Consider the following 22425-nt stretch of genomic DNA (forward strand, 5'->3'; position numbering starts at 1 on the left):
TATTAAGTAAACAATAAATTCTATTTTAAAAATTAAATCAGAAGAGATTTGGTAGCCATACATAATATCATTTCCAATTGAAAAAAAAAAAACAAGAAAAGAAAAATTTGTTACCCATTACAAAACAATTTCATTTCAATTATCAAAACCTGTTGCACTAGAAAAATTCCATGGTCTAAATGTTCCACTGGCGGGCTTGGGAGAAGAGGGAGGATATAGATGTTTCAGGCCCTGGGCTCTTGTCAGGAAGTTAAGTATTTACTGTGATGATGCTTTCTTCTTGCTTTGGGATGCCAGGAATCGATTGCCTTCAATATGTCCATGTTTTTAGATGTATCAGCCTGTCTTTATCAAATTGTAGGATCATATCGCTCTCTGCATTTTGAAGACTTTTAGTCCCAGTTAATTTATTAGTAATTATTATGCCACAGCTCTGTGGTGATATTGGTATGTTAGATTGTTCATAGTTTGTCTTTTTTTTTTTTTTTTTCGTACTGAGGACTGAACCCAGGGGCATTTAATCACAGAGCCCTGAATCACATCCCCAGCCCTTTAAAAAATATTTTACTTAGAGATAGACTCTTGTTAAGTTGCTTCGGGCCATGTTAAGTTGTTGAGGCTGGCTTTGAACTCACAATCCTCCTGCCTCATCCTCCTAAGCAGCTCACAGTTTGTCTTTACTAAATAAATGTCACTGAAAGTAATTTATAAATACAAGGCAGGAAACTATCCGAGAGAAAAGTAAGCCAAGAGTTATACTTACAATAAAGGCACAGTAAGAAAATATAAGCAATTACAATCAAAACTTCAAATTCTCTTTTTATTCCCTCAGGTACTGGGCCGTGGAATAATTAGACTATTATCTCAAGTGAAAATACTAAAAAAGCAAGTATTAAGTCCAAAATGGAAGATATCTTTTAATTTTAGAAGTCAACTTTATATAGCAGTGAGCTTTCTATACTTTTAACTTCAGAGCTACTTTAAGGCCTAAGAGGAAAAGTCTTTTTGCTAAGACTCAAGCCCTTTCTGATCTACTCAGGACGCCCAGAGAGAACTCAGACTGGTAGATGGAGTAAATTTCTTCACCTTGGATGTGAGACAGAGTGGGCAAGGCCTCCTTCAGCAGACATCAGTGCTGGCAGGGGGAGCTGCAACTCCTGCTAGAGGACAAGTGGCACAAGTTCCAACAGAATGGCCCGTGGCTACATTTCTGCCTTCCTTCAAGAATGGGCTTGGAAGGTGGGAAGATTAGAATTCAGAGAAAAATGACAGTGCTTCACCAGTGACAAGACGTGCAAAATAATCACAGATGGACACATAGAGAATTGGCTGGCCCCACCAGTCATGTCTTAGATCCATCCCATCATCGAGACTCCAACACTCCTATAAAAAGGAGAGCTATGGATGGGAGGCTGGAAAGAGGCTCTTGTGTCCTTGGAGGTGTTCAAGTATTTTTGAAATCCTTGTCCTTACAGAGGGTCATGTGGAAGTGGGGTCATCCATGAAAATGGAATAACCTTGGTGGGGTGGGTAGAGAAGAGAGAGGACTCTCAGATCTTAGCACTTTTCCACAGGCTTTCTAAGGGCTTCGATGCACCTCAGCAGTTGCACTTTGGACCTTCTGAGAGAATAGCCTTTGGGTGGGCAGGGATTGCAGAATTTAACAGGGGCTGCTTTAGAACAAAGGGATTATACCTTCCTACCTTCTTGGATGATATTCCAGCAAAGACCTGCTCTCAGAGGAAACACACTCTTGGACATCAAATAGACCACTCAGGCACTGGGAAGCTATGGCTTTGGAGTCAGCTAAAGCATAACTGTAGTACATCTGTCACCGAGAATGCCACACATGGGAGCACTTTAGACTTAGAGCAAGAAAAGACATGCCTCTCAAGAGAAAGGCTTCCCAAATTAAAGCAGTGCATCAGCAGTGCAAGATCCATCGAGCAGGTAAAGACGGAGCTGCGTCACGGCCCGCTAGGAACAAGAGCCCTGATCAGGGGTCAGGGGTCGTGCCATACTTCAGATGCCGCTCCTTCTGTGAGTCCTCCTTTATTATTTATCTCCATGAACTTGTCTGGGATTATTTGTTGGGTTTCCTCCTTCCCTCCCTTCCTCTCTCCTTCCTTTCTATCCCTCCTGCTCCATTTCTCTCACCCTTCCTCCTTCCCTTCCTTTTTGTTTCCAATCATTGCAACGTGATATTATGACTCAGTAGCATTTTTTTTTCCTTTTAGTAGGGATGGATGTCTCTTGGACATCTGCATCCTTGCCTGGTCCTTCTTGGGACCACAGCCTTATCTTCACCTTTGTGTGCTGTCTGCACTTACTAACTGGCTCACGCGCAGCCCAGACCTGTAGCTGTGGCCTAATTATTAGCAACCTGCTCTAACTGACTGAGTCAACTAGCTGGGAGATGCTCTTCTTGATTTGCAAAGTGTAATCACTAATTAGGTAACTTTGAGAGTTTCTGGAGCAGTTATTTAGGGAAAATTAAAAATCCACAGCAAAACCAGGACAGAAGGATGATGATCATATGTGTTAGTAAGACCCAATGTGAAGCCAAAAAGACCCAATAATGCATTTAGAAATATCTACCATTAAAAAAAATCCAGAAAAAAAGGAATATGTTTCTAAGCTGAATTTCTTCATGAAAATTTTAATTTTTACATATGAGGATGGCATGTAGATATAGGATTAAACTAGATCCCTCAAATGGATATGAGGAAGCTCTCCTAGCAGTAAAGACTCAAGTATTTGGGATAATCCAACATGGCTGTCTTCTTTAGAGAATGTCAATCATTCCATTGCCTAGAAGGACAACTGAGAATACTTTTGAATCTAGGAGCCAAATTTCAGTTTCTTAAACATCGCAACATATCCATTAGTAATTAAATAATTGCATTGTAGGAAAAAGAATGAGCTCTTCGGCACCCTATGGCTCTAGGGAGAGCTTGGATTTGGTGAATGAATGGTGTATCTCTAAAAGACAAAGTCTTTATTATTCCTCAAAGACTAGGGTGCCATTTGTCTGGTCCTATTTAATTTTGGTGAAGGTCTATAAACTTTGTACAGAATAAACATCAAGATTTCAACTGGCTAGAATTGTTCAAGAGATATATACAATGTTCAGAGAGAGTAGATGAATTAACCAAGGCTCGGAGATTTAGCATAATTGCTTAATTCTGAATTTGGAAACACGAGGGATCTTCAAGGTCATTGATTCTGCCTTTTGCTCAATAGATGATTAGGGGCCCAGGAAAATGAGCCATGGGGCGGAGCCCCGACTAACCTCAGGTGAAACCCAAGCTCTGCCACTGTCTGCTACATATGCTTGGACAAGTTCCTGCTGTCTCAGAATCTAAATTTTCTCATCTGAAAAAGGGAGAGGTCCCTGAAGAGTTGCTGTGAGGATTATAACATATGTAAAAGTTTTCACAGTGTCTCATCTCCCGTCAGTGTGATCATTACTACAGATGAGGAAACTGAGGCTCAGGGAGAGCACATGACTTATCCAAGATCATAAAACCAGGTGGTTGATCTTCTTAACTTCTAGGACAGTATTTTTGCTACTTTAAGAAAAAATATCCCATTCCTAAATATCCCCGATCCATCCAGAACTAAAGGAAGAGACTCACCAGATGGAATGTGTCCTTGCGCCCTCTCATTGCCTTTTCCCAGCCCTGTTTTTGTCCCTTGTGATACCTACTCTCCCACACCCTACCCTATGCTGTCCCTACTCCCTTGCCCTCAAAGCTCAGAGCCCTGCATGGCCCTTCCTAAGCTGTGCTCTCCTCCCTCCTGCTGCCTCCTACATCAGAGCCAACCTGGCCTGGACCTGCTATTTCTTCTTATTTGCTAGGCTGGAAAGCGAGCTGTTGAACTGACCCCTATGAATGCACTAATGGACAGAAAATGGTATGGTGGAGGAGTGGCAGATTGAAGCTGGCAGATGTAAAGATTCATCTCCAACCTAGAATCTGGTATGTCACCATCTTCCTCTGTGGCCTTGGGAAGTCACTTCTCCTGTAGGATTTCAGTTTCCATTAGGGAATCACTCAGGGAACTTGTAATATTGACACCCTATGGCTCTCTGACTTAATGTGTCAGCCCATATGCCTGGAGCTAATAAAACCATCAAATCAAAGGTAGCTATCTCCAGTGTCATTATTTCCTGCACCATGATAAAGACCTGGGGGATCTCCTCCTTTTCCTTTTATATCAATTCTCTCTCTCTCTCTCTCTCTCTCTCTCTCTCACACACACACACACACACACACCGATTCTTTCTAGCAACTTTTAAACCAAAATAGATGACAAATTGCCCCTGCCACCTAACCTGTAAGATTGAAGAGAAAACCTCCAACAATGATGTTCTGGTATTCTGAGATCTACAAGTCAACAAACAGTTCTCAGATTATAAAACTGCCCAAGACTTAAATGACAATTAAAAGCGAGAGTCAGAGTCCTTAACCTTCATAAAGAAAATAAAAGGCAAAAATAGAAAACTCACTGAACAGAGACATAAGGAAGAGAATGGAGCATAAAGGCCACTTGGATCAGCAGCAATTTTCTAGGGAAAAAATTCTGCAATTGCTTTGAAAGGTATCATTGTTGAAATGAGTCTTCCTGAACTCCGAATCATCCTGGGGAGAAAGACCCCCACCTTTAGATACCCTCTCACGGAACAAAAATACTCAGCAGACCAAATTCTGGTGGAAGATCAAACAAAACAGAATTAGGAAGATATTTTAAATAGATGGAGTCTATTTTCAGTTCAATGTGAAATTTCCTTTTCTAAGGGCACGACTCACTTTATGGCTGCATTGATTTCATCTTTTCTGCTACTCTTCGAATATTCTCTGAGAGAATGTGACACAGTTAAGGACCACTTGGGACAAATATGATGGATGGGTTGAGCCCACTGGGGATGTGTACAGGAAGCCAACAGGATGGGAATCTAAAGCAGCCTGATTCCCAGATCCCTGGGCAAAGGCACATCATCATTTTCTCTGTAGGTGCAGGCAAAAGAGCCAGCCTCAAAAAGTTCCCCTATTACCACCCAGGAAAGCCTGACATTCCAATTTTCTTGAGGAAAAAAATGTGTGTACAGCAAGTCTGTTGATCACAGATCACTGAAGAACACTTTCAGAATTTTTATAATTCTTCATTTTGACATATTCTCTATACCTACATAAGTATTCTGCTTTATTTTTCTTCTCTGACTTTACATTAAATGTCCATTTATCATCTTTTTGCAAGAAAAAGAGTCCCAAGAAGTCAAGGATTCAACTTGCTTTGTTCACTGCTGTGACCCCAGTGCCTCTTATGCTGCCTGCACATGGTAAAAGGTCAATAATGATTAGTTGAATGAATGAACAAGTGAATGTGGGAATACTAAAACCGAACCTCATAGCCACTAGGACTAGGCTCACAGCACACAGCTGTTCTACGATCATGTGATTTGTTATTTGCAAACCCATAGCTTGAATTTTGGAGCACTGATAGGAAAAAGTTTGGCTACTCAACTCCAAAAATGTCCACACCTGGCCAAGGAGTTGTATCTCTACAAAGTACCTTAAATACAAAGACTTACAAACAAACATGAAAGATATTCAGGTCAATTTTGTTGACAACATAATAACTGGAAATAATTTATAATAATTTGGCATTTATAATTCAATATTGAAGGATATGATAATGTCTAAGAAAATTATGGCATATCTTTAATACAGAATGTGATGTAGCTATTAAAAATGTTTCCATATTTGTTAAATGAAAAAGATAAAGTAAATGGGTCTGGGTTGTGGCTCAGTGGCACAGCGCTTGCCTTGGATATGTGAGGCACTGGGTTTGATCCTCAGCACCACATAAAAAGATATTTTAAAAAAGATAATGCAAAAAAGATCATTTTGTGACTTGCTCATAATTTAACATTTTTTTCTAGTTTATCATTAATCCATGTAATAAAAATGTGCAGTAGATAATCCTACAAAAATCATATCTATAGGATTTGATTATCCTATAGAAATAATCATATGCTGGGCACAGTGGTGCACACCTATAATCCCAGCAGTTCTGGAGACTGAGGCAGGAGGATCATGAGTTCAAAACCAGCCTCAGCAATTTAGCGAGGTCCCAAGCAATTTAGTGAGATACTATCTCAAAATTAAAAAATAAAAAGTGTTGGGGATGTGGCTCAGTGGTTAAGCACCTCTGGGTTCAATTCCTGGTACCAAAAAATACTCCTCAAACCCAAAACCAATCTTTATGGTGCTTCTCTTGTCAATTACTTCTTGCATGAAAAAAAAATTGTTTTTCAAATAAAAATATATAATTAAATTGACTTTGAATATGTGGATTTATGTAAAAAATGCATAGGCGAGGGTGGCAATATCTAGTGAATGACAGAAAATGGAAAATGATTTTAAAATATCCTATACTTTTTCCTTCTGTTTTTGGATTTTTCTTCTATTCTTATTTAAATGAGGCTTTACATGGAAAATGAGTCTAAAAGAGATAAAAATAGTCTTGAACTTGCTTTTGAACCTCATTTTGTATTTCCAGGTTGCAGAACTCCTTTTTTTTTAAAAAAAAAAAACTAGGAATTAAATCCAGGGGGCTCTTTATCACTGAGCCATATATCCCCAGTCCTTTTTTGTATTTTATTTAGAGACAGGGTCTCACTAATTTGCTTAGGGCCTCGCTAAGTTGCTGAGGCTGGCTTTGAACTTTCGATCCTCCTGCTTCAGCTTCCTGAGTTGCTGGGATTACAGGTGAGGTATGTGCAACTGTGCCCAGCATAGAGCTCTAATTCTTGTCAAAGTAAGATCTGCCCTCTAAACCTTTAGGCAAGACAAGAAAGGAGACCAGATTGCACTGGGACCACAGAGTCAACCAAGGAGGCATTCTGCAGTCTTTTAGAAGTAGCTTTATCCCCCCCCAGGTAGGACATGTAAGACCAAAACTGCTGAGATACCCTGTAGTGGCTTTCAAAGTGTATATATCATCAAGCCTGGAACAGTCTGCTCATACAAAATGTAATTTCACAGCAAACAGGGAGAACCACAGAGCTGCTGTGGGTGTGGGGAGTCTAGAGTCCCCCTGCTGGGAACTTCTCCCTGGGTCTGGTGGGTGAGGATTAAGGAGATGTGGAAGCCCCCTAAACATGAATCTCCTCCTTACACAGACAGGAGGAAAGGAGGACAGATAGGGGCAGGGAATGTTCAATATCACACAGGTGGCCTGATTAAAATAGTTCAGCTGACTCATGCTTACAATGAGCACAGTTTTCTGAAGAGAGATCACAAGTATATGCTGAGAAAATATAAAAAAAAGTAACAACATACAAATGACTAGGAGAAGTGAGATCCCAAGTTTGAGATTAAAATATTATTACCCAAACCTGTTTCTCTATATCAAAGGAATTCTTATAGCAGAGGTGTGGCTTGGGAAATAGGGTTTTCCTTCTATTTGAATTTTAACTTGAAAACATTTTGGATGCACAGAGAAAAATATAAAAACTACCACAGATGCTTGTTAATTTTTTGTCTTCTTTGTCATATATATTTTTATATATATTTAGGATACATAAAAATATACTCATATATAATATATTATATTAAACCTACTATATATTATATATTATTACAAATATTACATATTTTATATTATATATTATAATAAACATATATATATAATATTTCTTTTTAGTTCCATTCATCTCTTTCCCTCTTCCCAGAAGCAAATGTTTTCATGAATTTAGTCTGTACTCTTATGTTTTGATAAATATATTAACTTTCTCTACCCATGCAAACAATTATTAAAATATTAATTAAAATTAAGTATATAAAACTGAACTATGTGACTTCAGTTGTTAATATGCTTGCTTTAAGATAACAAAAATATTTATTTTCTGAGAGAGTAATCTCAACAACTTCAAAATTTTGAACTAGATTTCTAAAAATAAAATTCCTTGAATTTCTCAAAAAAATGAATATTACCAATTCTACTATGGCTTATTTTATTCTTTGGATCTTTGTGCAGGGTCCAACTGATTCAAACTTATTCAACTTGTGGAGTTTGGGTTGTTTGCTTAACTACTCTACGAACCAGAAATGGCTCTTAAGTCAGCACTGAGAGAAGCAGATGGGACAGAAGAGCTCTAAAGCTTTAAAAGGATCTAGAAGATCCTTTTAAAAATGGACCAAAGCACTGATGTTGAAGGAAACAAAGACACAGAATCTTGTCATCTGCATCTGCAAACATGAGAGCAGATAGAGAAGATGTTCAATTACACTGAATAGGTAGAGGTGTAATATGTTTTAGAAAGATTTCCATAAAAAATGATTGAGATCTATAAAAATTTCTAATGCTTTGGGACTCCGGGAGTCACAGAGTTCCGTTTTATATACCAGCCTTGGCATTTACTTGTTGGAAGACTTAACCTCTCTATGTACCCAGTGACTTCCAGTAAAATAAGGATAATAAAAGTACCTACTGCCGAGAGATGAAGGGAGATGCTCTACTTAAGACATTAGAAGCAAGCACTCAGCACATGGTAGCGGCTAGCGTTAGTAATAGTAGTGGGGGCAGCGACAGTAGTAGTAATGGAACTGGCCCGTGGGGAGGAGGTCACAAGTTGGTATGTGGAGAGAGCAGATCCCTGGCAGCTGGATCCTCCACAGCCCTTTACTGTCTGGGTGGCTGTGGGGTAAGGACCACGGAGGTTCTGCAGCTGCTATGAGGCTTCAGCGGGTGTGGAGGGAGCTTAGTGCCACCCACACAGGACAGGCTCAATCAACATTAGCAGTTACAAATATTCTACATACAGAATGCCCTGGTGTTCTTAAAGCACATTCTATTTTTGAAGTGTAGCATCAAGCTCACTAGTTCCTCATAAGAAGTCAAGGGAACCAGAGGAAGGATCTAACTGCACTGATTAGTTTGTCAAGGAGTAATGTGTCTGGATGCAGGACTACCTGCAATCAGGGTTGCAACAGAGCCCTTAGAAGTCGCAGCTCTGCAGATATAAAAGACAAAAAAGGTCGGTTCTTTTTCCTTGAAAGGGGTGGCTAAGCTTCCTGTGAAATTTTTACTGATAAGAAGATCACCGAGAAAGGAAAGTTTAGAAGATGCTTTTAAAAATGAACCAAAGCACTTTCACATACATGAACTCCCCTGTCCTTGAATGAACCCTAAGAAAAAGGAGGCATGGTCCTCATTTGTCAGAGGAGGAAAGTGAGATGCAGAGAATTTAAGTGACTTGCCAAAGTTAATTACTTTCCTACTAAGAGGAGAGTCCAGCCAGCACATACCCATTTCATGTTCAGAGGTTCGATTACCAGTGCACGGCCCTGGCAAGTGCTCACACACGCTTGCCATGTTGAGGCAATTTCATTTTTTCTGACCCCTTTTATTACATTAGCTGTGATCAGCTTAACACCAGACCCCATAGCCTTCCCCACCTACCACACCATACGTGGGGTGTGAGTGTACACACATGCACGTGTACACACACATAATCATGTGCTGGGACAGCTGAATGTATTTTTAACCTCATCTTTTTTCAGAGTACTTTTAAATGATGAAAATATTTGAATTAGGTTGAAGACTGATGTGATTCAAATTCAGATTTTAAGGATGCTAAATCATTTGTTGGACTGAAAACTGAGAAGTGGTTCTGTCCCAGCAGAGGGCAAAGAAAGGTATTCTGCTTTAAGCAAATTATGTTTTGTTTTTTTCCTAAAGAGATGATCTAATTTCTTTTATAAAGGAAGTGCAAAAGAACTTTGTTGCTGTCTCCAGCTGTCAAGCGGCTCCCATACTTTTGCCCTCCAGCAAAAAGGAAGGGACATCAGGTGACAGACCCCAAATTTCAACTAGTCACACAAATTACAGACCTTCTTATCAAGATGTCCTTTTGACCTTCTGCCTTTCACCTACAATGAAGAATGAGACACAGTTTAAATAAAATGACTCTCATGGGCAATTTTACAAACAAATAGAAGCCTCGGAGTCCCTCTGCCGACTTCCCTGCCTCCCCCATGGGCCAGCCTGTTCCCTCTTTCCATGCAGGAAGTTGCTAATGATTGGAAAGAACTTTCCCAGCCCCTCTGCTTTTAGGAAGGAGTTTGGCAAAAATAAATATTTACAAAAACAACTATAATCAAATGCCAAGTCCCACTTCTAGGGAATGCTAGAGAAGGATTTATAAGAAAGGGCTTCTCTGTGTGGCACTGCTCTGGCCAGTAGTGAAGCCTGATCAAAAGTCTGAACTGGCTCTATCCAAAAGATGGGCATATTGTATATTTCTCTTAGCCCTCCCCACCTGTTTTCAGTACTGACATTGAACGCAGGAGTGCTCTACTGAGCTACATGCCACTCCCCCCTGCCTTTTTTTTTTTTTTTGGAGACAGGGTCTCACTGAGTTGCCCAGGTTGGCCTCAAATTTGTGATCCTCTTGCCTCAGCCTCCTGAGTTACTGGGATTACAGGTGTGTGGCACTGTGCCTGGCTCTCTTAGCTTTTTAACTTCCATGCCCAGAACACTTTCAGCAAAGTATATGAATAATTACATTTACCATTGAAGTTTCAATTCAGAAATGTTGTACCAATCTGGGACCACAGGGAGAAGTCTTTAAATATTACTGCTTCTAGCAGTAGGAGAAAGCTTTGTGAAGTCAACAGCGGAAATTAAAGCCAGGGCTAATTAGCATTTAGAAAATATGTCATAATGTTTTTTTTTTTAAAGTTGTTTTTGAGATAAACTTCTTACCGGCTAAAATTCAGTCACAATATTTGTATTACCTGTAGATCTGTTCTCAGTGCAACTGTGGGATCTGAACGCTTGAGCAGGGTGAGAATCAAAACAGGTGCCTGCGCCTGTTCCATTCTGCACATTAGCCCTTGGCCTTCTCACAGCCTGTTAAACAGCTGAATTTGAAACAATAATGGTGCAGGCCAAACACTTGCCTGGAAGGCCTGTCTGTCTTGGGATTTGGCCATTTACATTGATTTTTTTACCCACATTTTTCATGTAACACAAATATTTGCCATGGCAACTAGGGTGTCACATGACATGCTGCTACATAAACAGCTTGGAAACCTCTGAAGGGGAAACAGCCACCACTGCTGAGAATACAGCGAAAACCTCCTGAGGAAGATGTGGTGTTAGGAGATGAAGGCCTGGGAGGAGCAGGTAAGCAGGCTATTCTGGAGACACAGCAGGATACATTTCCTCAGCCTTACTCTCCAGTGTCTCTTTCTTTTTTTATGAGAGCAGCTGAAAACGTGACCACATGGGGTCAGCCAGAAAAGACATTGCCAGCTGTCTCCTTCCTGTGGCAAAAAGTTTCAATGATCATAAGCCTGTCCATGGCCCATAAGCATAAGAAAGCCAGCTACAAAAGTCCAGCACTTTTGAACTGGGGACATCTCTTCTTGAGGATGGATTTCACTGGACTGTGAGGTGCTGATGTTAAGGAATACAGAATTGCTGCTTCTTCCTCCTTAGGAGGTTTTCTGTGCACAACTGGAGGTCTTGCCTTTTTAGCCTATGCCTAAGGACAAAGCCTCAAAATGATATGCCCTGGACAACACCAACTTGGATGTAAAGCAACAGATAATATATCCTGGACTCCTGGACCCCTGACCAGTTAGCAGCATAGGCTGACTCAGCCCCTTCATCTCATAATAATGAATTTCTTAGATCCCAGTGATAGTGTCCTGGTGGAGTTGACTTGTACAATCACCACTCCTTTCAAAATCAGGGACTGGAGATGTAATTCAGTGGTAAAGCACTTGCTTTGCATGGGGGAGGTCCTGGGTTCAATCCCTAGCACTATAAATAATAATAATAATAGTAATCATCATCATCATCATCATCATAAATTAAATGCATCCCAATGGCAACTGAAATAATACTTTCTGTGTGAAAGGAACCATTATATAGTATGTGGCTATCACCCAAATCCTCACAAACAATATTATAAATAAAAAGAATTTTGTCTCTGTAATTAGAAATAGGAATACCTTTAATTTTTGTTTCTTGTGAGACACCTCTACTTCTGCTGGAGCCGGCGGTGGTTTCTGAGGTTCATAGAAGGGGGCTGTGGATGGAGGTGGAGCAATGTTAACCCTTCCAGAAAGAGATTGAGGCACTGGGTGGATGTTATTGGGTTTGCACCTTGAAAGTCAAATGGCTCTATGGCCCCCCATCTGCTCACTCTATGTCTTTCCTATATGCAGTCAATGAAACATCTGTGACCCTGGCTTCAAACAGAAAGCCAAAAGCAGGGGGTGGGGGTGGAGAGCAATAGCACCAGGTCAGCCTGCCTTATGCAAGCTGCCAAGATGAAAGTTTAAAAGCAGACAAATCAGAGCAATGTTTCTCTTCTAAAATGTTTTACTGTAAGATTTCCTTAAACAACCAGATTGCCACATTCATGTGCAGGATAATTGATATAATTGCATATTGTGGACTATTATAAAAGATGATTCTAAAACATTTAAATGACTTGGAGGAGTGAGACAAGTGAATGGCACCATAAGGGTTATTTTAATTATTTATACTATTTTATTATAGTTAATAATTCTTGCATCTCAATAATTTCATAGTTAATAGTTCTGGCATCTCAATTGTACTCAACCCCCTTTTCTGTCAAAAGAATTGATAGATGTCAATAAAAAGCAATGTGTTGGTAAAGGATATCTATATATAATTTGGAAGTTCACTTTGAGAACTCAGTTCTCACATTACCTCAAGTGGACTACAAGAAAGTTTTCTGCCATCTTTCAAAAATTTGCAGGAATTCCAGAGCATTGAAACTCACCTCCATACAAGGGATTTATTTGTTGCATCTGGCCCTCTCTGGTTTCCCTCTTCCAGGAAGCCTCCCTGGGACTTGTGTTCCATCCCCCACCCCGGCCCCCCTCCCCGCACCTGGTCTGTGCGCCATGGCATCTGCAGACCCCACTTTAAGCCTAAGTGGTTTGCCTTGACTTCTGCACTAGCCTGGTCTGTTGTCCATTTTGGGTTTTATTCCCATGTGAAAATAAGATAGCAGCTGACAGGTTTGCAACTTTTAAAGGATTTTTGTCAGATTTTAATAGAATTTGATAGGATAAGGATCTTGAAGATTAATAATTCCACGTGTATAATCCACAGTTGATGGGATCTCTAAGAATTTTCTTAGTTACCTAAATAAATGCTATCACTAAATTATAATTTTGCACAGGCTTGCATTTTATGGAACATTTGCATTTGGAGAATGTGTCTGCATCTTTAATAAAATCTTAAGTCACTTCTTTTTGCTACTCAATTTACCTCCTGGAAAATGTTTATGATAAATATTGCCAGGGAGTGAGGGGGGGTAATGTCTTTTCTGGACAAACTCATGTGCCTCTGTAGTAGTCATCTTTCCTTCTTCTTTGCTAATTTTACAGCCCCAAATTTTTTCAGGGTGACAATATTCCTAGCTTCCATAGTTGTCAGATATAGCAAAAAATAAAGAGCACAGTTAAATTTTAATTTCAGATAAACAATAGAAGTCAAATTTAATATATCTAAATATTAAAAATACTTAAATATCTAACAAAGAAGATCAGAATTTTCATGATGTGTCAGACTAAGCCTAAGTATCTAGCATAAGTATGTTCCTAATCCTAATTCTAACTCAAACCCTTCCCCTGGAACATTCACTTTCCTAGCCTTCCTTAACCGCAGCCTTGTTACCAGTGAAATTTAAAAGAAAGCATACTCAAAGGTTTCTGGGAAGAGACATATACCACTCGCTTCCTCTTCTTTCTTCCTGGAAAGTGTATGTAAGGCCCAAATCTGCAGGAGCTATCTTATAGCACTGAGATAGCTCACAGCAGTGTGGGCCATGGATCTATCCCAGTGTTGTGATGGTATTGGCAAGCTGTGGGCTCAGGGTGTGACACAGCTTGGTGACATTAGTGCTACAAAGTGTGACATAGGAGCTTGGGGCTGGTGCATCTAGTTCATACAGGGCTGGGCAAAATCCTGTAGTACCTGACTACACACCACTAACTGTGATTGAGGCATATGGATCTACCCTGGCCCAAGTGAAAGACTTGTTGGAACAGACTATTCTTTCTAGGTACTGTTCTGTTTCTTTCGGAACAATACCCTAATAGTATATCTGGGACAAATGTGGGCTTGGATTGTCCTCTAATATTGAAACAGTGACAACACACCACCAGCAGACTCCCAGTAAATATGGACCTAGGTGCCATCCAGTGCTGAAATAGTAAAAGTGACTACAGGCTCAGAGAAAATAAGCAGCTTGCTTAGAATGTCTGGAAGTATAAACACAAAGCCAGATTAGGAAGACTAGAATAAATATCCAATTCTTCATTGCCAGATTATGTCACACACCAACAAGCATCAGGAGCTTCTAGGAAATCATGACTTCACCTAATATTTAAAGTAAGGTGCCAATTTGCAGATAAACAGATGAAGTTGGAGAATATCATGCTAAGTGAAGTAAGCCAATCCCCCCAAAACAAAGGCTGAATGTTCTCTCTGATAAGTGGATGCTGATCTATAATTTGGAGGGTTGGGCATGGGAAAAATGGAGGAACTTTGACTGGGAAAAGGGGAGGGAGGAAAGGGAAGGGGACATGGGGGCAGGAAAGATGGTGGAATGAGATGGATATCATTACCCTAGGTACATGTATGACTGCACATATGGTGCAACGCTACATTGTGTACAACCAGAGAAATTAAAAGTTGTGCTGCAATTGTGTACAATGAATCAAAATGCACTCTGCTGTCATATATACCTAATTAAAATAAATAAATAAATTTTTTAAAAATAAGGTGCTAAAATAGGATCAGTGTGGAAGAACATTCAAATAGAGAATTTAAAATAACTGTTTTAAGGAAACTTGATGAGCTTCAAGAAAACACAGAGAAACGTTTCACTATTCTAACAGAGAAATAAAGAGATAAAAACAATATTTTTTAAAAATCTTAATTTTATTAATTTATTTTTATGTGGTGCTGTGGATCAAACCCAGTGCCTACCATGTGCAAGGCAAGCGCTCTACCGCTGAGCCACAACCCCAACCCAAGATGAAAAAAATTTTAAAAATCAAATTATTGAGGTGAAAATACACTCAATGAAATTAAAAGCAAGATAGAAGGCATCAGTCATAGGACAGATCAAACGGAAGAATTGGTCAGCTCAAAGAGAGGCTATTTGAAAATATACAATTGAAAGAGAAAAAAGAAAAAAGTGACAAGAAATGAAGAAAGATTATGGGAACTTTGGAATAGTATTGAAAGAGCAAACATTCAGATTATTGGGGCTCAGAAAAGATTGAGAATGCCAAAGGGGTAGAAACTTATTCAATGGAATAATAACAGAATACCTCCCAAACATCCAGATATAGGAAAGTCATAAGGCACCAGTCAGGGGCTGGGGTTGTGGCTCAGAAGAATGATGCTCACTTAGCATGCATGAGGCACTGGGTTCAATCCTCAGCACCACATTATATATATATATGTTTTTTTTAAAGGCACCAGTCAAATTTAACTCAACCAAATATACCCCAAGACAGCTTATAATCAAAATCTCAATGGTGAAAGAGAAAGAGCAGATTCTCAAGGTTGCAAGAGAAAATAAACATATATAAGGGTGTCCCAATTCACATGACAGCAGAATTCTCAGCAGAATCCTTATGGGCCAGGAGACAGTAGCATGAGATTTTCACAGTACTAAAAGGAAAAACAAAAATAAAACTGTGAACTGAGACTATTGTATCCAGAAAAACTACTCTTTATAAATGAAGGAGGGATAAAGGCATTCCCAGACAAACAAAAGTTGAGAGAATATATCTCCACTGACCTCTTCTCCAAGAATTGCTAAAAGAAGTTCAAACTAAAAGAAAGAATAAGAAGAAAACAGGAAAGTATAAACTCACTGATAAGAGAAATTATACAATTCAGAATGCTCCAATATTGTAAGCTTGAGAATAAAACATTCACATCTTTAGTATTAACACTGTAAAACAAAACAACTAAAAATAATAATAGCTACATTAAATGTTGGGAGATAGGCAATATAGAAAGACATATATCAAAATTGAAAACGATTATCAAAAATTCAAAATGTGGGGAGGAATGAAGTGCAAATAGAAAGTTACTAGTATATTTCTCTTATCCTTTGTTTTTATTCTTTACAATCATGTTCAGTTGCTATTACTTTAAAATGCTTTACTATAATCGAAAGATATTTTTGTAAGTCTCATAGTAGCCACCAAGCAAAAATCTATAATAAGCAAACCAAAAATTATAAGCAATCAATCAAAGCACACTACTAGAGTAATTCACTTAACCACAAAGTAAGACTGCAAGAGAGAGAAAGAAAGAAAGGAACAATAACAAAACTAGAAAATAAGTTGCATAACAGTGATAGTAAAATCTTACTTATTGATAATTATCCTGAATATAAATGGACTAAATTCTACAGTTAAAAGACAGAGTGAATGAATGGATTAAAAAACAAAACCAAACCTAACTATACATTACTTGCATCAAACTCACATCACCTGTAAACATTAGGTTGAGAGCAAAGGGATGGAATAAGATATTTCATGCAAATAGAATCCAAACTAAAGCAGGAGTAGCCATACTTTATCAGAGAAAACCAATTTTTAATCAAAATCAGTAAAAGGAGATGAGAAAGATTGTTATAGAATGATAAAGGAGTCAATTCAGCAATAGAAGAGAAATAACAATTCTAGCTATGTATGCTCTCAATATGAGAGCACCCAAATATAAAAACAAATATTAAAAGACCTAAAGGGAGAGACAGACTCCAGTACAATAATAGTTGAAAATATCAATAATCCACTTCCAGCAATGAATGGATCATCCAGGCAGAAAACCACCACCACCACCACTACCAACAACAACAAAAGCAATAGAGTTAAATTATACTTTATACCAATTGGACCCACAGATATCAATAAAACATTCCATTCAACTGCTGAAAAATTCACATTCTTCTCACCAGTAATGGAACTTTTCTGCAGAATAGATCCTATGATAGACCACAAAGTAAGTCTCAATAAATTTTTAAAAGCTGAAATCACACAGAGTATATTTTCTGACCACAGTGCAGTAAAGTTAGAAATAACAAGAAAAACTTGGGAAACTAAACAAGTACCTGAAAATTAAACAACTTACTTTGGAACAACAAATGAATCAAGGAGGAAGTCAAGAAGGAAATTAAAAGTTTTCTTGAAATAAATGAAAATAGAGACACACCAAAAGCAATACTAGCAGGGAAGTTTACAGCAATCAATGCCCACATTGGAAGAAGTACAATGATCTCAAATAAACAACCTGTTGCTGCATATCAACGAAGTAGAAAAACAAGAACAAACTAAGCCTAAAATTAGTAAAAGGAAAAAATAATAAAAATCAGAGCATAAATAAATGAAATGGAGACTAACAACAACAACAACAACAACAACAACAATAAAACAATATAAATGATCAAACAAAGAGCTGGTTCCTTGCTGGTTCTTCAAAAAAATAAACAAAATAAACAAAACCTTTAACTAGACTTAGGAGAAAGAAGCCTCTAATAAATAAAATCATAGATTAAAAAAGGAAAGATTACAACTGATTTAACAGAAATACAAAAAATCATTAGAAATTATTATAAACATATGTACCAAAAAAATTGATGATGTAAAAGAAATAGACAAATTCCAAGAATGTACATCTTACAAAGACTAAATTATGAAGAAATACAAAACCTGAAAACATGAACAAACAATAACAGCAAGATGGAATCAGTAATAAAAAGCCTCCATCAAAACAAAAACAAACAAACAAACAAAAAAACAGGACCATATGGTTCCACTACTGAGTTCACTGCTAAACATTTAAAGAACTAATACTAATTCTCCTTAAGTTGTTCCAAAAAAACATAAGAGGAAGAGGAAGAATTCTTCTAAACACATTCTATGAGGCCAGTATTGCTCTGATAGTAAACCAGAAATGGATACAACAACAACCACAGAAAACAAACAAACAAATAAAGAGAAAAAAAGAAAACTACTGGCCAATATTTTTTTTCCTGGCCAATATTCTTGATGAACATAGATGCAAAAATTCTCAATGAAATACTGGTAAACAAAATCCAACAGCATATTAAAAAGATTATTCACCATGTTCAAGTGAGATTAATCCCAGGGATGTGAGGATGGTTCCATATGCACAAATCAAGAGCTGTGATACACTATGTCAAGAGAATGATGAAAAAATACCCATGATCATCTCAATAAATGCAGGAAAGGCATTTGATAAAATTCAACATTCATTCATGATAAAAATGTTGAATAAATTAGGAATAAAAGGAACACAGCTCAACATAATAAAGTCCATTCATAATAAAACAATGGCTAATGTTATACTGAACGGGGAAGAGCTGAAAGCTTTCTCTCTAAGATCTGAACAAGACGAGATGTCCACGTTTACCACTTGTATTCAACACAGTTCTGGAAGTCTTAGGCAGAGTTATCAGGCAAGAGAAAGAAATCAAGAGCATTCAAATTGGAAAAGAAGAAGTCAAATTGTCACTGCTTTTAGATTACATGATCTTGTATGTAAAAAAAAAAAAAACCCAAAAAACAAAAAACAAAAAAAATCCACCCCTACAAATTAGAACTAATAAGTGAATTCAGCAAAAGTTGCAGAATACAAAAATCAGCAGCATTGCTATATGCCAATAGCAAATTATCTGAAATAGGAATCAGGAGCACATCCTATTTACAATAGCTACAAAAAAATACCCGGGAGTAAATTTGACCAAAGAAGCAAAAGATCTCTACAATGAAAACTGCAAATATTGATAAGAGAAACTGAAGACAATAAAAAAAAATGCCCATAGGGCCTAAAGCAATTACAGATTCAATACAATTCCTATAAAATAACAATGACATTCTTCCCTGAACTGGAAAGATAATTCTAAAAAATTTATATGGAACAACAAAAAAACATGAATAGCAAAAGCCATCTTAAGCAAAAAGAATAAAGCAGGAGGCATTGATTTCAAAGCATACTACAAAGCTGTAGTAATCAAAACAGCATGGTATTGGCATAAACACAAACATTTAGACCAAGGGAATAGAGAGCTCAGAAGTAAACCCACACATCTATATCCAACTGGTTTTTGACAAAAGTGCTAAGAACACACATTAGATAAAGGACAAGCTTTTCAATAAATAGTGCTGGGAAAATTGGATATCCACATGCAAAAGAATGAACCTACACTCCCGTCTCTAATCAGCTATAAAGATCAACTCGAAATGGATCAAAGATTTAAACACAGGATCTGAAACCATAAAAGCACTCAGAAAAAATGGCAGGGAGTGTTTCAAGACATTGGAATGGGCATGGGTTTTTTGGAAAAGATCTCCAAAATACAGAAAACAAAAGCAAAAAATAGACAAATGGGATTACATCAAACTAAAAAGCTGTGTACAGCCAAAAAAAAAAAAAAAAAAATCAACAGAGTGAATGGACAACCTACGGACTAAGAGAAAATGTTTGCAAATTATACATGTGACATGTTTGATACCCAGAATGTGTAAGGAACTCCAAAAATTCTATAGGGGGAAAAATTACAATGGACAATAGATCGGAAGAGACATTTCTCAAAAGAAGACATATGAATGGCTACCAGGTACATTAAGAAATTTCAGCATCAATAATCATCAGGGACATGTAAATCAAGATCACAAAAAAGATCACTTCACCCCAGTGAGAATGGTTATTCTCAAAAAGACTAAAGATAAAGAGTGCTGGTGAGCATGTGGAGAATAGGGAACTCTTGCACATTATTGGTAGGACTGTAAATTATGAAAAACTATATGGAAATTCCTCAAAAAATAAAAAATATGATTATTATATGACCCAGAAATCCCACTACTGGGTACACATCCAAAGGAAATGAAGTCAGGTGACTGGAGAGACAGAGACATCTGCACTCCTGTGTTCACTACAGCACTATTCGTAGTAGCCAAGAACTGGAAACAACCTGTCCATCAGGTGATGGGTGGATAAAGAAACATGGACAACACGCACAGTGGAATGTCATTCAGCCATAAAAAGAATGAAATCCTGTCATTTGCAATAACATGGATGAATTAGGGTTAGGGTTAGGGTTAGGGACATCCCTGTGTTAAGTCAAGTAAGCCAGGCATAGAAAGATGCATGAGCCACTCATACATAGAATCTTAAAAAGTTCATCTTGGAGATAGAAACTGAGAGTAGAATGGTGGTTACCAGAGGCAGGGGAAAGAAGAGGTGGGGATAGGATGGGAAATGTCAGTCGGTGGGTCCTACGTGACACCTAGATAGGAGTAATAAGTTCTGATGTGCTATTATTGAATAGTAGATAATAATAACATACTGTACATAAAAGGATTAGATAAAAAGAGTTTTAAAGTTTTCACTATATAGAAATGATAAATGTTTCATGAGACAAATCTGCTTAACTTGATTTAAACATTATGCAATATATACATTTATTGAAACATAACATGGCACCTCATTAATATGTATGATTTTTGTGTGTTAGTTAAAAAACAAATTTAAAAAATAAAATAAAATCCAAGGAAAACATGGCAGGGAAAAAAATTAATTTAGGGCAGTATCATGCACAAAAAAAATGTAAAAATTGTAAACAAACAGAGTATTAGCTAATGAAATCCAGACTTGTTACAACTAATTGGGAATAAATAGAGTGTCTTTTAGATCTCAGCTCAAGCCACACTCTTCTGAGAGGCATTTCCTGGCCCTTCCTCCCTTTTCTCACTCTCACCCATATCGTTTATTTCTAGCATGTATCATTAGCTTAAATTCTCCTTTACTTACCTGCTTATTGTCTGTGTCTCCCACTGGAACATAAGCACCATAAGAGCAGAAATGCTGATTTACCTTAAAGTTACTTTACTCGTTAACATAAAACTCAGGCTATTTGCCACTTTCATCTTGTCCTATTATTAAGGGTTAAAGTTGCCCACTAGTAGGGGAGATTTTGTGGGGAGGTGATTTCTGTGTAGCCCCAACCAAGCGTGGAGTTGGCAGTGTCTTACCAGAGATTGGAATCTTATGCGATTCATCAAAACTGTGCAGAGGAGCTGCTTTGGGCCTAATGGGTGGATTCCTGAAGGTAATCTTTGCTGTTGGGGGGATCAATCCTCGTTCTATCATGTTTAAAATCCCTAAGAAAGAAGATTAACAGAATTTGAGGTTAACTAAGTCATTTCACCAAGTGTGATCTCTATAAACTTCACAAGTGTAACTTACCATTCGTCATCTTATTTGTAAGGGTACAGCTAGTGCCTTAATCCTTTGCATAAAAAAATATGGCTAGTATGCGTTCATTTAAGCTTAATATTCTAACCCAAGGAAAATGTCATTTCCAATAGCAGTAATATGAAATAAAATTGCACGAAGGTAATTTCATTTTAAGGTAGAAATATAATTTCACAGCAAACTAAAACTTCTTGTACTTATGACATTCTCAATCATTGGTAATATTGTTGCTCTTTTTAAAATTCAGAGAAATTGGGCACACATTCTTAATAACTAAGGAGATTCTTTGTTTGGAAAGAAAGAAAAGAAAACCTGTATGCTTGAAACCATGCCCCTGTTGTTAAAATTAGTCATACTTTATCAAAGAAGGAGTTATCTCCAGACATTTCTCATTTCACCAGAAGATATGAATGCTCCAATGGGTTATTTCAGTGTAACTGAGCAACCCTGTTAGTATTAATGCAACTAATTTACAATTCCTAGAACCCATACTGTGTCAGCAAGGCTGGAGCCAAGCCTTTTTAAGGACAAGAGACATTGTTAAATAAGTAAACAAATGAATAAATCAATGAATATATGAATAATTGAACAAAGCCTGCTGCTGGGGGCAGAACTTTCATTAAGGTAGATCTATTGTATCGAAGCCAGAAACCCAGAAACTTGGGGACTATTTGTAATAAATTTGTGGTAGGATTTCAGTTTCTCACTGTTCTATTACATAATAGAAAGGAAAATTAGGAATTCTGGATCTCAACAAATTCCTAGTATACAAATGGTGTACCAAGCTGGATTAGTTGAAGGAGTTGTCACTCATTCTAAGTATTATTTCCATTTGCTTTAAGACCTCTGTGACTATATTTTTTTGCTTTTAAAGATGTTAGTTTTGTGTTTCAGGAATTCAGAAGAATCATCACAGAAGGGTTGGAGAGCTGATGAGGACATTGCTTATCAAACAATGATTCCAGAGAGAAATCTCCAGTTTACCTAGAGCAGTTCACTTGGAGGAAGATTTTCGTACTGAAAGTGAAAATTCCTGGGCCCCATTTCAGAGTTGTCCTAAAG

At 37.7% G+C, this 22425-nt stretch overlaps 1 protein-coding gene and 1 long non-coding RNA gene across 2 annotated transcripts in view; one reads left to right on the top strand and one right to left on the bottom strand.

Moving 5' to 3' along the window:
* LOC125613383 overlaps window positions 1-5697 on the top strand; it is a 6927-nt gene extending 1230 nt beyond the window's left edge. The window contains exons 2-3 of the long non-coding RNA XR_007343956.1: window positions 833-2040; window positions 3863-5697. This is a non-coding gene — a long non-coding RNA (uncharacterized LOC125613383). The remainder of the gene's footprint in view (window positions 1-832; window positions 2041-3862) is intronic.
* Iqch (IQ motif containing H) overlaps window positions 1-22425 on the bottom strand; it is a 129149-nt gene that overhangs the window by 100997 nt on the left and 5727 nt on the right. The window contains exons 2-4 of the mRNA XM_015480496.2: window positions 21141-21269; window positions 12033-12109; window positions 9903-9941 (exon numbers count right to left, since the gene is read on the bottom strand). Of these exons, the coding sequence (XP_015335982.2) occupies window positions 9903-9941; window positions 12033-12109; window positions 21141-21269 (245 nt within the window). The remainder of the gene's footprint in view (window positions 1-9902; window positions 9942-12032; window positions 12110-21140; window positions 21270-22425) is intronic.

This window comes from Marmota marmota, unplaced genomic scaffold, assembly GCF_001458135.2.
Source record: "Marmota marmota marmota unplaced genomic scaffold, marMar, whole genome shotgun sequence".
NCBI lineage: Eukaryota > Metazoa > Chordata > Mammalia > Rodentia > Sciuridae > Marmota > Marmota marmota.